The 16,502-nt window shown below is 46.0% G+C and overlaps 1 protein-coding gene across 1 annotated transcript in view; it reads left to right on the top strand.

Annotated features, from left to right (window-relative positions):
• The window catches only part of ARHGAP30 (Rho GTPase activating protein 30), a 203,005-nt gene that overhangs the window by 125,044 nt on the left and 61,459 nt on the right, over nt 1–16,502 (top strand). Inside the window, exons 5-8 of the mRNA XM_069726268.1 lie at nt 879–986; nt 4,052–4,179; nt 4,503–4,668; nt 5,063–5,163. Coding sequence (XP_069582369.1) covers nt 879–986; nt 4,052–4,179; nt 4,503–4,668; nt 5,063–5,163 — 503 coding nt within the window. The remainder of the gene's footprint in view (nt 1–878; nt 987–4,051; nt 4,180–4,502; nt 4,669–5,062; nt 5,164–16,502) is intronic.

The following is a 16,502-nucleotide window of genomic DNA, read 5'->3' as shown; positions in this document are numbered from 1 at the left end:
TATGTTGGTTTTGCAAGCCTGCGAGAAAACCACGCAGTACGGATGCCATACGGATTACATACGGAGGATGCCATGCGCAAAAAACGCTGACACACCCTGCCTACGGAGGAGCTACGGACCACTATTTTCGGGACATTTCAGCGTATTACGGCCGTAATATACGGACCGTATTTTCATACGCTGAGTGTGAAGCCGGCCTAAGGCTGTGTGTCCACGTGCAGGAAACGCTGTGTGTTTGATGCTGCATAGAGACGCAGCGTCAAACACGCAGCGTCCAGATGTTACAGCATAGTGGAGGGGATTTCATGACTACGGACATGCGGCGCGTCTTTTAAGATCGCAGCATGTCCGTATATCTTGCGGCGACGCTGCGCCGCCGCAAGATATAGCACAGGGCCCTATGCGTGGGGTGCGATGATCCCGGATGTGTGCTATGAACTCCTGGGTTTGGCTTACAAATACTGATGTAAAATACTGACCAAATACTGCTAGTGTGATGGCAGCCTAAAGAGGAACAAACACCCTGAAACACAAATGTCTGGGAAGGGAGTGTCTGGTTTGGTTTCTTGTGGAAAGGCTTTTTATAAAGCTGCCCTTGACTTAGGATTACTTCCTCCAATAGGTGGCGCTAGAGCTCTAGTTCTCTTCTTCTCTGAAAATGATCATTGCATTTTACTCTAGGGTGGAGACCACGGGAGATGCTTTAATGTAAATTACACTGGTCTGTTTTCCCACAATAGAAGTTGAGTCTCATCCATCAGCTATAATTAGATCAATCTTGCAGTAGATTTCATGTTTACTAGTGTTGTAAAATATTAACCATGTGCAGGCTGTATCCTCGATCTGTAATTAACTGTATTTATGGTGATTTCTTCTAGGACCCTGGAATATCTCATGAAACATTTAGTCAGAATGGCCTCCTACAGCTCTCAGACCAACATGCATGCACGAAACCTGGCCATCGTCTGGGCTCCTAACCTGCTCAGGTAGGCTAACACATTAGAAACCTAGAGCCATAGGGTTATTATTGCAGCAACATCATGTGGTAAACGGCAGGGGGTTGTGATCCTGGGGTCTATAATTTGCCTCAAAGAGACCCAGCTTTCTGTCACCATAAGCCTCTTCCTCCTCTCCAATTATACATATACACAAAGTCCCCAATAAACATATAAAAAATGTAACAGTGAGAAATAGTTAATCACGATGTCGGGTGTATATCAGACAGTTGGAGAGCCCTGGAGAGGGATGATTAAACTATTGAGTGCTTCCTGTCAGCAAGCCTCACAATATGTTACAACATACAGTTTACACACAAATAACAGCATTTGCTTGGAGCAAACTATACATCTGGTATCCCATGGAAATGGCTACTTTGTGGGATACCACATTATCACATATATGAATTGTTATAGGTGTGGATGATGGTTAACCCTAATGCTAAGAGAATTCAGTCCAACCCAGAGGAGCGGTGGCGAGCTAGGGGTTAAAAGCTAGCCACACACCTTTAGCCTTTGTCATTGTTCTGCCATGGAAGCCGCATCACATCACGCATGGAGATTGACCAGAAACTTAGAAGGTGCCTGTGGATTCGAGAGCTTCCCTTCATCCCCAAGTTATAAGAAATGGTAATGTCATGTGACACATACAGCTAACTGCAATCCCGGACCTGTGCCCTTATTTTTTCTGTACTTCTGGCTACAATACCTGTATATTACTCTGTATATATTTGTATTATCTAATGTGCCTTTTGGCAATTAAAATATCAATACGTTTTGGGCTGCTTTTATCTGGAAACCTGATTTCCCACGTCTGTAAATCCGGCTAGTACTTATACGCTACCTAGGGTTGGTTTCTGACCCGATATAAGCTTGATAATGGACCGGGCTTATAATCAACGAGGAACTGGTGGCAGCATACCATTCTGGTGTTACTGGGGGATCCTGGCTGTGACGGACTGGAGGTTTATATATATTCCCGGCCAGGGACTGGTGATATATATATATATATATATTCTATAATATAACGCTGGGAGCGTCACTCTGTCCGAAGCCTTTATAGACTGCGCAGGCGCGACGCTCCTAGCGTTACATTATAGAGTGTCAGGAAAAAGAAATGGCGCTGGAAGGCGCAAACTGCCGGGAGCAGGGGTCGGGAGCACGGGGACACCGTGCACATATTTGCGCCCTGATTATGCTGTGGCACTTCATGCCACAGCAATTTGTTACTTACGCCATTCCTTTCCGCCCCGCCCATTTTCTTCATCCTCCTGCTGCCGGAATCGGCGCCTGTGCAGTCCGTGCTTTCCGGCGCCATTTTCTTGAAGACACACTGCAGGCGCGGACTGCGCAGGCACCGATACCGGCAGCAGGAGGACGAAGAAAATGGGCGGAAAGGAATGGCGTAAGTAACAAATTGCCATGGCATGAAGCTGTGGCACTTCATGCCACAGCAATTTGTTACTTACGCCGCCTGATTCCTTTGTCCTTCTGCCGGAATCGGCGCCTGCGCCCTGCAGTGTGTCTTCAAGAAAATGGCGCCGGAAAGCGCGGACTGCGCAGGCGCCGATTCCGCCAGCAGGAGGACCAAGAAAATGGCGGCGGAAAGGAATCAGGTGGCGCAAGTAACAAATTGCTGTGGCATGAGGCTGTGGCATGAAGTGCCACAGCCTCATGCCACAGCAATTTGTTACTTGCGCCACCTGATTTGGGGCATATATTATGGAGCAGCGTATGGGGCATTTGGATGGGAGCAGCAAATTAAAGAACCTTGGCGCAGGATGGGAGCAGCACATGACAGAATAGGGCAGCACATGACAGAACGGGGGTGCAGGATGGCAGCAGCACATGACAGAACGGGGGTGCAAGATAGAAGCAGCACATGACAGAACGGGGGCGCAGGATGGGAGCAGCACATGACAGAACGGGGGCGCAGGATGGGAGCAGCACATGACAGAATCGGTGCGCAGGATGGGAGCAGCACATGACAGGATGGAGGCGCAGGATGGGAGCAGCACATGACAGAACGGGGGCGCAGGATGGGAGCAGCACATGACAGAACGGGGGCGCAGGATGGGAACAGCACATGACAGGACGGGGGCGCAGGATGGGAACAGCACATGACAGAATGGGGGTGCAGGATGGCAGCAGCACATGACAGAACGGGGGTGCAAGATGGCAGCAGTACATGACAGAACAGGGGCGCAGGATGGGAGCAGCACATGACAGAACGGTGGCGCAGGATGGGAGCAGCACATGACAGAACGGGGGAGCAGCACATGACAGAACGGTGGCGCAGGATGGGAGCAGCACATGACGGAACCGGGGCGCAGGATGGGAGCAGCACATGACAGGTTGGGGACGCAGGATGGGAGCAGCACATGTCAGAATGGGGACGCAGGATGGAGCAGCACATACCAGGATGGAGACCATATACCAATATAAATGCTCACCACCCGGGCGTAGAACGGGTTCAATAGCTAATTATATATATATATATATATATATATATATATATATATATATATATATTATATATACCGCTCTCACTGCAGAGTGCTCCGATAACCAGGACGTGACAGGGCAGCCTCTCCAGCAACTACATATCCTAGTTGCAATTCCCTGACTGACCTGAGGGTAAAGGGGCACCAGAGAGCTGCAACTGTGTAAGCTCCGTCACATATTGGTGACGGAGGGGGAATATCTGTATCCCCCGGCTCTTGTGAGCTTTCCTTACACTGTTGTCCACTGTAGTATCTAGTATTATAGACAAAATCAATTAAATCACAATCTGAAGGATTACCTTGATCGTTAGGTGGTGGTTTTCATTATACCTACCCAGGATGTTCATGCTTGGTGTCCAATGTGGGCTGCTGCCCGTTTCCGCCAGCAGACCGATGATGATTGAGGCATCACAAGATTCATGGTCTCAAGATGACTCTAAAGTCTAACCTGATAAAAAATCTTTAATTTTACAGTATGTCACAAACCAAAGCCCTGTTATGACTCAAATCCATTGGCATGATCCCCCTAATGGTTTATAATATCATTTATAGGTCCAAAGATATCGAGTCCTCAGGCTTTAATGGCACAGCCGCATTTATGGAAGTCAGGGTCCAGTCCATTGTGGTCGAATTCATTCTAACCCATGTGGAGCAGCTGTTCAGAGACTGCACAAATAATGGTATGAATTCATTTCACAGAAAAAGCCTTCTCCTTAAGCCTCCCATACTTCACAATTTTCCCAGGACTTCACATAGATATGTACTTTCTGGATGGAAGATGATCTTTTTGGTCATGTGAAAGTGTTGGTCAAAAACTGCACCATCCAATATTCAGATAAGTTATGGTATTTTTGGTCTCCACCACTGTCACGCTTCCATGTGCCCCTCACAATAAGTGCTTCAGATACTGAAAATAAGTCAGTTAATACTAGCAAATGCCCAGCGGGCCAAACCCCAGAAGCCTTCAATGTTTTCTGATGTCCATATGGTGTTATTCCACCAGGAAAAGAGAATGAAGGTAGTAATGCTGACATAATGAACTGGCCAAGCTGTGTTCCGGAGGATTATTATCGCTCGCTGTCCTACAATCTACCCAACATGCTACACCATGGCGATGGTCCACCACAGATTCGCCCTTACCACACGATCATCGAGTTCTCAGACCACAAGTAAGTCTTTGCTGTCATGTCACCTTGTGCTCCTGGGAAGGTTCCACGATGAAGTATTTTCTACATTATTATAATGATTTAGGCTTTGGGGTGGCTGGCAACTATAAGGCCGGAGTCACACTACAGCGAGATACAGCCAGGTCTCGCAGGTTAAAACCAAGCTCTGGCACCAGTACTCCGGAGCGGAGCGTGCGGCTCCATGTATTGCTATGCGGCCGCACGCTCCGCTCTGGAGTGCCGGTGCCAGAGCTTGGTTTCAACTAGCGAGACTCGGCCGTATATCACTGTGTGTGATCCCGGCCTAAAGGTGTAACTCTATCTGGGTAACTCACACTTCAGTGTCATAACCCCAAACTACAGAGGGAGATTAATGTAACCATGGTATCGCCCACAGGAGGAAAGGTTCTTTGAAGGCCAAGAAATGGAAATCAATCTTCAATCTTGGAAGATCCAACCCAGATTCCAAGCGCAAGTCACAAAAACAAGATGATAGAGGTATTAGATTAGGGCCCACTGCCCTCTACAATGAGTCTTCCAAGGTTTGTGCACCAGTAGTACACAGCTCCATCCATTACCTCTGCCGAGTCCAGAGAACGATCGCAGGATCTCATCTATAAACCTCCACTGGCAGAAAAAAAATGGCAGTCACATGCATCCTGTAGAAATGATCAGTTATACCCACTTCTCCTTTAAGCTTTGAACAATTTTTATTTTTGCGATTTCATTCTTCCTTCCCCCTTTGATAAAGAGCTGTTTTTTTGTGTTTCTCTATCCACATAGCCGTATGGGAACTTGGTGTGATTTGTGGGATGTTGTAGTTTTGAATGACTCCATTCACTTTACAGTCATGGCCAAAAGTTTTGATAATGACACCAAAATTATATTTTCACATGATCTGCTGCCCTCTGGTTTTTATTAGTGTTTGTCTGATGTTTATATCACATACAGAAATATAATTGCAATCATATTATGAGTACCAATAGGTTATATTGACAGTTAGAATGAGTTAATGCAGCAAGTCAATATTTGCAGTGTTGACCCTTCTTCTTCAAGACCTCTGCAATTCTCCCTGGCATGTTATCAATCAACTTCTGGACCAAATCCTGATTGATAGCAGTCCATTGTTGCATAATCAATGCTTGCATTTTGCCAGAATTTGTTGTTTTTTGTTTGTGTCCACCCGTCTCTTGATGATTGACCACAAGTTCTGAATGGGATTAAGATCTGGGGAGTTTCCAGGCCATGGACCCAAAATCTCTATGTTTTGTTCCATGAGCCATTTAGTTATCACCTGTTCTTTATGGCAAGGTGCTCCATCATGCTGGAAAAGGCATTGTTGGGCGCCAAACTGCTCTTGGACGGTTGGGAGAAGTTGCTCTTGGACCACATTCTGGTACCATTCTTTATTCATGGCTGTGTTTTTAGGCAAGACTGTGAGTGAGCTGATTCCCTTGGCTGAGAAGCAACCCCACACATGAATGGTTTCAGGATGCTTTACATTTGGCATGAGGCAAGACTGGTGGTATCGCTCACCTCTTCTTCTCTGAATAAGCTGTTTTCCAGATGTCCCAAACAATCGAAAATGGGATTCATCAGAGAAAATGACTTTGCCCCAGTCCTCAGCAGTCCACTACCTGTACCTTTTGCAGAATATCAGTCGGTCCCTGATGTTTTTTCTGGAGAGAAGTGGCTTCTTTGCTGCCCTACTTGAAACCAGGCCTTGCTCAAAGAGTCTCCGCCTCACAGTGCGTGCAGAAGCACTCACACCAGCCTGCTGCCATTCCTGAGCAAGCTCGGCACTGCTGGTAGTCCGATCCCGCAGCCTTTTTGACAACAATGGAAGCTCTCTCCTTGAAGTTCTTGATGATGCGATAGATTGTTGACTGAGGTGCAATCTTTGTAGCTGCGATACTCTTCCCTGTTAGGCCATTTTTGTGCAGTGCAATGATGGCTGCACGTGTTTCTTTAGAGATAACCATGGTTAACTGAAGAGAAACAATGATACCAAGCACCAGCCTCCTTTTAAAGTGTCCAGTGTTGTCATTCTTACTTAATCATGACTGATCGCCAACCCTGTCCTCATCAACACCCACACCTGTGTTAATGGATCAATCACTAAAACGATGTTAGCTGCTCCTTTTAAGGCAGGACTGCAATGATGTTGAAATGTGTTTTGGGGGTTAAAGTTCATTTCCTGGGCAAATATTGACTTTGCAAGTACAGTAATTGCTGTTAAGCTGATCACTCTGACATTCAGGAGTATATGCAAATTGCCATTAGAAAAAATGAAGCAGTAGACTTTGGAAAAATTAATATTTGTCTCATTCTCAAAACTTTTGGCCATGACTGTACATATCAAGGACTGAGCTACAGGAAAAATTAAATGATTCTCCAGATCAGTATGATCATGGTTATCCAAATATATGAGTGATGAAGCTGTGTGAGGGCTTGTGTTTTGTGGGCTGAACTATTGTTTGAATTCCATATTTTGAACTTTCAGAATTTTGCAGTTGCGGCAATACCAAATAGGTTTGTCTTTTTATTTGCTTTTACTGAGGAAATTGAGGTAATGTTATGCATTATTGTGGGATGCTGTGTGTGATATCTATTGGGATCCTGTGTGTGATATATATCTGGATGCTGTGTGTGATATATATCAGGATGCTGTGTGATATATATCGGGATGTTGTGTGTGATATACATCAGGATGCTGTGTGTGATATATATCGGGATGTTGTGTGTGATATATATCGGGATGCTGTGTGTGATATATCGGGATGTTGTGTGTGATATATATTGGGATGTTGTGTGTGATATATATCGGGATGCTGTGTGTGATATATATCGGGATGCTGTGTGTGATATACATCAGGATGCTGTGTGTGATATATATCGGGATGCTGTGTGATATATATCAGGATGCAGTGTGATATATTTCAGGATGCTGTGTGATATATATTGGGATTCTGTGTGATATATATCGGGATGCTGTGTGATATATATCAGGATGTTGTGTGTGTGATATATATCGGGATGCTGTGTGTGATATATATCGGGATGCTGTGTGTGAAATATCGAGATTCTGTGTGTGATATACATCAGGATGCTGTGTGTGATATATATCGGGATGTTGTGTGTGATATATATCGGGATGCTGTGTGTGATATATATCGGGATGCTGTGTGTGATATACATCAGGATGCTGTGTGTGATATATATCGGGATGCTGTGTGATATATATCAGGATGCAGTGTGATATATTTCAGGATGCTGTGTGACATATATTGGGATTCTGTGTGATATATATCGGGATGCTGTGTGATATATATCAGGATGTTGTGTGTGTGATATATATCGGGATGCTGTGTGTGATATATATCGGGATGCTGTGTGTGAAATATCGAGATTCTGTGTGTGATATACATCAGGATGCTGTGTGTGATATATATCGGGATGTTGTGTGTGATATATATCGGGATGCTGTGTGTGATATATATCGGGATGTTGTGTGTGATATATATTGGGATGTTGTGTGTGATATATATCGGGATGCTGTGTGTGATATATATCGGGATGCTGTGTGTGATATACTTCAGGATGCTGTGTGATATATATTGGGATTCTGTGTGATATATATCAGGATGTTGTGTGTGTGATATATATCTGGATGCTGTGTGTGATATATATCGGGATGCTGTGTGTGATATATATCGGGATGCTGTGTGTGATATACTTCAGGATGCTGTGTGATATATATCGGGATGCTGTGTGATATATATCAGGATGTTGTGTGTGTGATATATATCGGGATGCTGTGTGTGATATATATCGGGATGCTGTGTGATATATATATCGGGATGTTGTGTGTGATATATTTCGGAATGCTGTGTGTGATATATATCGGGTTGCTGTGTGTCATATATATTGGGATGCTGTGTGATATATACCGGGCTGCTGTGGTGATATATATCAGGATGCTGTGTGATACAGTTAGGTCCATATATATTTGGACAGAGACAACATTTTTCTCATTTTGGTTACAGACATTACCACAATGAATTTTAAACAAAACAATTCAGATGCAGTTGAAGGTCAGACTTTCAGCTTTCATTTGAGGGTATCCACGTTAAAATTTGATGAAGGATTTAGGAGTTTCAGCTCCTTAACATGTGCCACTCTGTTTTTAAAGGGACCAAAAGTAATTGGACAATTGACTCCAAGGCTATTTCATGGACAGGTGTGGGCAATCTCTTCGTTATGTCATTCTCAATTAAGCAGATAAAAGGCCTGTAGTTGATTTGAGGTGTGGTGCTTGCATTTGGAAGGTTTTGCTGTTAAGTAAACATGCGGTCAAAGGAGCTCTCCATGCAGGGGAAACAAGCCATCCTTAAGCTGCGAAAACAGAAAAAAAACATCCGAGAAATTGCTACAATATTAGGAGTGGCAAAATCTACAGTTTGGTACATCCTGAGAAAGAAAGAAAGCACTGGTGTACTGATAAATGCAAAAAGACCTGAGCGCCCACGGAAGACAACAGTGGTGGATGATCGCAGAATAATCTCCATGGTGAATAGAAACCCCTTCACAACAGCCAACCAAGTGACCAACACTCTCCAGGAGGTCGGCGTTTCAATATCCAAATCTACCATAAAGAGAAGACTGCATGAAAGTAAATACAGAGGGTTCACTGCACGGTGCAAACCACTCATAAGCATCAAGAATAAAAAGGCTAGACTGGACTTTGCTAAAAAACATCTAAAAAATCCAGCACAGTTCTGGAAGAACATTCATTGGACAGATGAAACCAAGATCAACCTCTACCAGAATGATGGAAAGAGAAAAGTATGGTGAAGGCGTGGTACAGCTCATGATCCAAAGCATACCACTTCATCTGTAGAACCCGGCGGAGGCAGTGTGATGGCTTGGGCATGCATTGCTGCCAGTGGCACTGGGTCACTAGTGTTTATTGATGATGTGACACAGGACAGAAGCAGCTGAATGAATTCTGAGGTATTCAGAGACATACTGTGTGCTCAGATCCAGCCAAATGCAGCCAAACGGATAGGTCGTTGTTTAATACTAGAGATGGACAATGACCCAAAACATAAAGCCAAAGCAACCCAGGAGTTTATTAAAGCAAAGAAGTGGAATATTCTTGAATGGCCAAGTCAGTCACCTGATCTCAACCCAATTGAGCATGCATTTTACTTGGTAAAGACTAAACTTCAGACAGAAAGGCCCGCAAACAAACAACAACTGAAAACCACCGCAGTGAAGGCCTGGCAGAGCATCAAAAAGGAGGAAACACAGCATCTGGTGATGTCCATGAGCTCAAGATACAAAGGGTTTTCAACCAAGTACTAGAAATGAACATTTTATTTACAATTATTGAATCTGTCCAATTACTTTTGGTCCTTTTAAAAACAGGGTGGCACATGTTAAGGAGCTGAAACTCCTAAATCCTTCATCCAATTTTAATGTGGATACCCTCAAATGAAAGCTGAAAGTCTGAACTTCAACTGCATCTGAATTGTTTTGTTTAAAATTCATTGTGGTAATGTCTATAACCAAAATTAGAAAAATGTTGTCTTTGTCCAAATATATATGGACCTAACTGTATATATTGGGATGCTGTGTGATATATATCAGGGTGTGTTATACAGTACCGTTCATTATGGCCCCATAAGATGCTCCATATAAAGCTGTGCCACATATAATGCTCTGCATGCACTGTTCATAATGGCCCCATAGATGCTCCATATAAAGCTGTGCTGTATATAATGCTCTGCACCGTTGATTATGGCCCCATAGAGGCTCCATAGAAAGCTGTGCCCCATATAGAATGCTCTGCACCGTTCATTATGGCCCCATAGAGGCTCCATATAAAGATGTGCCATATATAATGCTCTGCACCGTTCATTATGGCCCCATAGATGCTCCATAGAAAGCTGTGCCCCATATATAATGCTCTGCACCATCCATTGATGCTCCATAGAAATCTGTGCCATATATAATGCTCTGCACCGTTGATTATGGCCCCATAGATGCTCCATATAAAGATGTGCCATATAGAATGCTCTGCACCGTTCATTATGGCCCCATAGATGCTCCATAGAAAGCTGTGTCATATAGAATGCTCTGCACCGTTCATTATTGCACCATGGATGCTTCATAGAAAGCTGTGCCATATATAATGCTGCTGCAATAAAAAAAATCACATACTCACCTCTCTTCGCTCAGGACGCCGACGCTTTCAATATTTACCTGCTCCTCGTGCGGCTCCGTCTCGAGCACTGACGCTCAGCAGAGGGCGCGCACTGACTACGTCACCGCGCCCTCTAAACTGAGCGTCACTGCTAGAGGACGCTGCAGACGGGAGCCGCACCGGAGCGAGGAGCAGGTAAATATCGCGCAGCGTTCCCCTCCCCGTATACTTACCTGCTCCGGCGCGGTCCCTGCAGTCCCGGCTTCTCCCAGCGCTGCATCTTCTTCCTGTATTGAGCGGTCACAGTTACCGCTCATTTACAGCAATGAATATGCGGCTCCACCCCTATGGGAGGTGGAGCCGCATATTCATTTCTGTAATGAGCGGTGCCATGTGATCACTCAGTACAGGAAGAAGATGCAGCGCCGGGGAAGCCAGGGACGTGCAGGGACCGCGTCGGGAGAAGGTAAGTATAATTACACAGCCCCCGCTCCACCTCCCCTGCCGACCTCCCGGTATATGACTCGAGTATAAGCCGAGAGGGGGACTTTCAGCCCAAAAAAATGGGATGAAAATCTCGGCTTATACTTGAGTATATACGGTATATATCGGGATGCTGTGTAATATTTATCTGTAATCTGTGTGTGCTATATATCGCGATGCTGTGTGTGATATACAGTTGTGCTCAAAAGTTTACATACCCCGGCAGAATTTTTGCCTTCTTTGCTTTTTTTCAGAGAATCTGAATGATAACACCAAAACTTTTTCTAGACTCATGGCTAATGGTTGGGTGAAGCCATTTATTGTCAAACTACTGTGTTTTCTCTTTTTGACATCATAATGACAACTCAAAACATCCAAATGACCCTGATCAAAAGTTCACATACCTCATTTCTTAATACCGTGTATTGCCCCCTCTAGTATCAATGACAGCTTGAAGTCTTTTGTGGTAGTTGTGGATGAGGTTCTTTATTTTCTCAGATGGTAAAATTGCCCAGTCTTTTTGGCAAAAAAAACTCCAGTTCCCGTAAATTCCTGGGCTGTCTAGTATGAACTGCGCTTGAGATATCCCCAGAGTGGCTCAATGATATTGAGGTCAGGAGACTGAGATGGTCACTCCAGAACCTTCAGTTTGTTCTGCTATAGTCAATGACAGGTCGACTTGATCTTGTGGTTTGGATCTTTGTCATATTGGAACGTCCAAGTTAAAATCCTGAAGTGCTAGGAACCACACCACCTGGTCATTAGGGCATTATTCCCTTTTTTCTCCCTCATCCACTTCAGTGGGGCATGGTCTGACACCAGTCTGAACTTACTGCCCAAGAAGTAGTACCTTAGAGAGTCCAACTTTCCTTCTCCACTATAGAATAGTTTTTCTCACAGGATGACAACTTTTGGCTAAGATACATCATGGGGTGCTTTTACCCATTCACCTCTTGAGACAAGACCGTGCCCAGCACGACATCTGACGCGTCCGTCTGGACCATGAACTCCTTAGAGAAATCGGGTGCTACCAGCATCGGCTGTTTGCAGAGGGCCAGCTTCAGTTCCTGGAAGGCCGTCTCAGCTTCTGGAGACCACTTAGCCATAGATGACTTTGTCCGTTTAAGGAGTTCTGTCAGAGAGGTAGCTACCAAGGCGAAGTTTGGTATAAACCGGCGGTAATAGCCCACAATGCCCAGGAATGCCCTGACCTGCTTCTTTGAGAGGGATTGTGGCCAGCCCTGGATCACCTCAGCTTTATGTATCTGGGGCTTTATTTTGCCCCTGCCTACAACATAGCCCAAGTATCTCGCTTCCTCCATTCTTAAGGCACACCGCCTTCTGTAGAGCATCCAGTACTGCCTGCACCTTGCTCAGATGGCTCCCCCAATCCTGGCTGAAGATTACAATGTCGTCCAGTTAGGCTGCCGCGTACCTTTTGTGGGGGGCCAGAATCCGGTCCTTGGCTCTCTGGAATGTAGCTAGAGTGCCTTGTAGCCCAAACTACATCCTGATGTAATGGAAGCACCCATTTGGCATTGAAAAGGCAGTCTTCTCCTTGGCATCTTGGGACATAGGGATTTGCCAATACCCTTTTGTGAGGTCAAGGGTAGTAATGTACCGAGCCAGCCCTAGCCTCTTAATCAGTTCATCTACCCGGGGCATTGGGTAAACATTGCACTTAGAGACTCCATTCAGCTTCCAATAGTCATTGCAAAACCACCATTCCCTATCTGGCTTCGGCACCAGGACTACTGGACTGGACCAGCCACTTTTGGACTCGACTCCCAAGCTAAGCATCCACTTTACCTCCTTCGAGATTGCCTCTCGACAAGCTTCAGTAATCCGATATGGTTTTACGTTGACCCGGACATGAGGCTCCGTCAAAACCTCATGCTCTATAATCTTTGCATATCCCGGGAGTTCTGAGAACAGATCTCTGTTCTGCTGCAGCAACTCCAGGCACTGCTGCTTCTGTGAGTGGGATAAGGGATCTGCCACCTTGACATCCTCTGCACTGACCTTGGACTGGGCCAGCAGACAAGGAGTTTCTTCAGGTTCTCTGTCCTGCCACTGTTTGATTAGGTTCAAGTGGTACACATGGTAAGACTTCCACTTCCCCGGTTGATGGATTTTGTAGTTGACCTCTCCACTATCTTATAGGGACCCTGCCACTTGGCCAGGAATTTGGCTCCACCATAGGCACCATCACCAGTACCCGATTCCCGGGGTAGAACTGTCTCACATTTGCCGACCTATTGTAGATCCTCAACTGCGGCTCATGTGCTTTGAGGAGGTGTTGTCTCATGAGGGGCATCACCTTAGCAATCCTCTCTTACATCTGGGCCACATACTCAATCACACTACGGTAGGGTGTACACTCCGCCTCCCACATCTCTTTTGCTATGTCCAGGGCTCCACGTGAGTGTCGCCCATACAGCAGTTCAAACGGGGAGAACCCCACAGAGGCCTGCAGGACTTTTCTGATTTAGAATAGAAGGTATGGTAGTAGACAGTCCCTGTCCCGGCCGTCCTTCTCCACAACCTTCTTCAACATGGCCTTCAAGGTTTTGTTGAACCTCTCTACCAAGCCATCCATCTTTGGATGATAGACTGAGGTTTGGAGTTGTGTGATTTGCAGGGTTTTGCTCAACTCCATCATCACCTCTGACATAAATGGGGTTCCTTGGTCTGTCAAGATCTCTTTTAGCAACCCTGTTCTAGAGAAGACCTGGACCAACTCTCAGGCGATACCCTTGGCAGAGGAGTTATGTAGTGGAATGGCCTCTGGGTATTGTGTAGCATAGTCCAGTATCACCAGGATATACTGATGCCCTCTGGCGGACTTGACCAGGGGTCCCACTAGATCCATGGCTATGAGATCAATCTGAACCTCAATAATGGGCAACGTCACCAAGGGGCTACAAAAATGGGCCACTGGGGAAGTTAGCTGGCAGGTGGGACAGTACCTACAGCAGTTCACAATATCACAGTGACAACTGGGCCAGTAAAACCTCTGAAGGATCCGTTCCTGGATTCTCTACGTCCAAGTGACCACCTAACACATGTGTATGAGCCATGTCTAAGACTCTTCGTCTGTATGACTCTGGCACCAGTTACTGCTCAATTACCTCCCTTATCAGCTTGGTGATGTGATATATCACCTCCCCATTCATGGCAAAATGTGGGCATCGAGTGTCAGCCCCGGCTGTTGGGCTACCCGATTAAGTACTGTTACATTGTTAATGCCCCTTTTAGAGTTTTAATCCCTGAGTTGGGGGTTCCAAAGGTTCCCCTGGACACCTCCAGCTCATAGACGCTGGCCTCAGTGGATGATGCCTCATCTTCATTGCCAACAAGCACACAAAAGGGAAACTTGTAATCCGCAACCAGCCTCAAGGTTTCTTCGGCAGCAACTTGACTGTCGTCTGGGCAACCAGACATCTTCCCTTTTCCCCACAAGTCCCAAAATAACATAAAGTCTCGCCCTATTTTAGTAGGGTGCAATAGGTATTTGACCACTCCGATTTCATGGGTCTCGGTGCCACAGTTTGTGTTTATTACCAGCTGGGCCACGGGGTAGTCCTTTGCGTCACCATGGACACAGCGGATGCCCACCCTCTTTCCAGGAATCTGCTGATGTGGAATTGAGGCCCTCACTAGGGTTACCAAACTTCCTGAGTCTTGCAGACCAGCCACTATTACCCCGTTTCCTGTCACAGGGCATGCCTGCGGCCCAGCTCCCATTTGGGGAAGAGCACTGCAGGCTGGATATGCAAAATACGAGCAGCGCCATCCTGTGCTGCAGTCCATTGGTTCGGTGGTCATGGGACAAAGGGTGGCTAAGGGGTATGACACTTCCAACAAATTACATTGTGGGAAGGGACCTTGACCACTAAGGCCAGGATAGCACATGCGAGAAATACATGCAGTCGCATGCTCCGCTCCTGAGTGACGGCGGCAATGCCGGGTATTAACATGCGAGACTCAGCCGTATTTCTCGCATGTGTGATCCCGGGACTAACTGCGGTGCTCTCGGACGCCCCCCAGGTGTGGCTCTATCTCCCCTCTTTTGGGTGTCAGTCCCACTTTGGGAACCCCAGTATGGGGATGCTACAAACCTTGCTTCCCCAAGGACCTCTCGCTTGCCTGGTACCTCTCCACCAAGCTCACTAGGTCGCCGGCATTATGGGGATCTCCCTTGGCAACCCAGGATTGCACCTGTCTTGGTAAGGAGTGCATTAACATGTCCATGATAACCTTCTCCACCATCTGTGCTGGGAAGGAGGATTCAGGTTGCGTCCATTTTTGGACCAGATGAAGGAGATCAAACTTTTGGGATTGGCTAGGCTTGTCACTGTAATACGCCCGTGCACCCGTTGCGCCCTGACAGTCAGTCACTCCTAAGCGTGCCAAGATCTCAGCCTTTAACTTGACGTACTCTTTTGCGTCCTGCAACAAGTCATGTGGTTCCCCCATTAGATATGGTGCCAGACCCTCAGTCTACAGCTCTGGAGGCAATTTTTCCAGCTCTGCCAGGAACGCCTCGATGTCATCACCTGGGGTCATCTTTTGTAATGTTCTTCTTCCTCATGTCGTCACCTAGATTTGGGGTTGGAGTGGTCTCTCTGCTGCGGACGTCTCCCGCTAGGAGTTCCATCTGCCTCTGCTGCTGTTGAACTTGTTGCATAAGGATTTTACTTGTCTTCTGCTGTATCTGCTAATGCTCACGGTACTGCTGTTCTTGGCGCTGCTGCTACTCTCTATGCTGCTGGTTTTGTTGCTGCCATATCTGTTGGTGCTGAAGATTAGCCTGCATGAGTTGTTTTAACAATTCCTCCATGCTGTCAGATTTTGCTCCTGCAGCCACTTTCACCCAGTACATGCGATATCTGTGCGGCAGTCACACCTGTTGGCATATGCAACATATTGGGACTTATTATAAGTGAAAGGAGGACTTTATACTAACCAGACAGCAGATGGCGATAGTGTGTAAAGTCATATACTTGCTGTAATGTGGGGAGGGAAGCTCTCAGTGGTTGGTTGTTTTTTTACTTTCGGTTTTGCTTTTATTCATGAATGTGTTGTCTTCAGTGCACGGACTGTGTGACACTGAATTGTATCTCATGTTTATCCAGTATGAAGT

This window comes from Ranitomeya imitator, chromosome 1 (assembly GCF_032444005.1).
Source record: "Ranitomeya imitator isolate aRanImi1 chromosome 1, aRanImi1.pri, whole genome shotgun sequence".
NCBI lineage: Eukaryota > Metazoa > Chordata > Amphibia > Anura > Dendrobatidae > Ranitomeya > Ranitomeya imitator.
Note: the sequence above shows the minus strand (reverse complement) of the source record. Positions and strands in the feature narration are given on the sequence as shown.